This window comes from Penaeus monodon, chromosome 22 (genome assembly GCF_015228065.2).
Source record: "Penaeus monodon isolate SGIC_2016 chromosome 22, NSTDA_Pmon_1, whole genome shotgun sequence".
NCBI lineage: Eukaryota > Metazoa > Arthropoda > Malacostraca > Decapoda > Penaeidae > Penaeus > Penaeus monodon.
This window is the reverse complement of record NC_051407.1, coordinates 11,088,166-11,088,617: the sequence shown is the minus strand read 5'-3', so window position 1 is coordinate 11,088,617 and position 452 is coordinate 11,088,166. Positions and strand designations below refer to the sequence as shown.

Below are 452 nucleotides of genomic sequence, written 5' to 3'. Positions count from 1 at the left end.
AAGAAACACTGAACATATTTAGGAAGCAGATTCTTGTACCGGCTCGATGGGACAGGAGAATTGTCGAAATTCCCCTTCCGTCACTGGAACCATGCTCATAGTGAATAAAGCTAATCAGTGTTACCAGAGACTGAAGTGAAAGGAGACACTGCCAACCGCACACGTAATGACTCGTTACCATGCAGTTACAGGCTCAAAACAATCGTGGCAACCCCTTCACGCAGAAACCTGGCCGCATACGCAAACAGATATTCGCCATCACTAAATTCACTCCCATCCCCGCAATATCCTTGCCACTCAACTCATGAATCAACAAGAACTCACCGTGAAGCCAATGAAGAAACTGATGGGTGCGATGACCCCATACACAAGCCACCGTTGGTAAGGTCCGTGGCTCCCAACCACGGTCATTAGCTCGTCGAAGTCCTTCATTTTATATCAGGTCTGTGGAA

The 452-nt window shown here is 47.6% G+C and overlaps 1 protein-coding gene across 1 annotated transcript in view; it reads right to left on the bottom strand.

Annotated features, from left to right (window-relative positions):
• The window catches only part of LOC119586937 (solute carrier family 22 member 5-like), a gene marked incomplete at its 5' end in the record, with an annotated part of 16,251 nt that extends 15,807 nt beyond the window's left edge, over positions 1 to 444 (bottom strand). Inside the window, 1 exon segment of the mRNA XM_037935669.1 lies at positions 325 to 444. Within this exon segment, the coding sequence (XP_037791597.1) occupies positions 325 to 432 (108 nt within the window).
• Between the last annotated feature and the right edge of the window lie 8 nt (positions 445 to 452).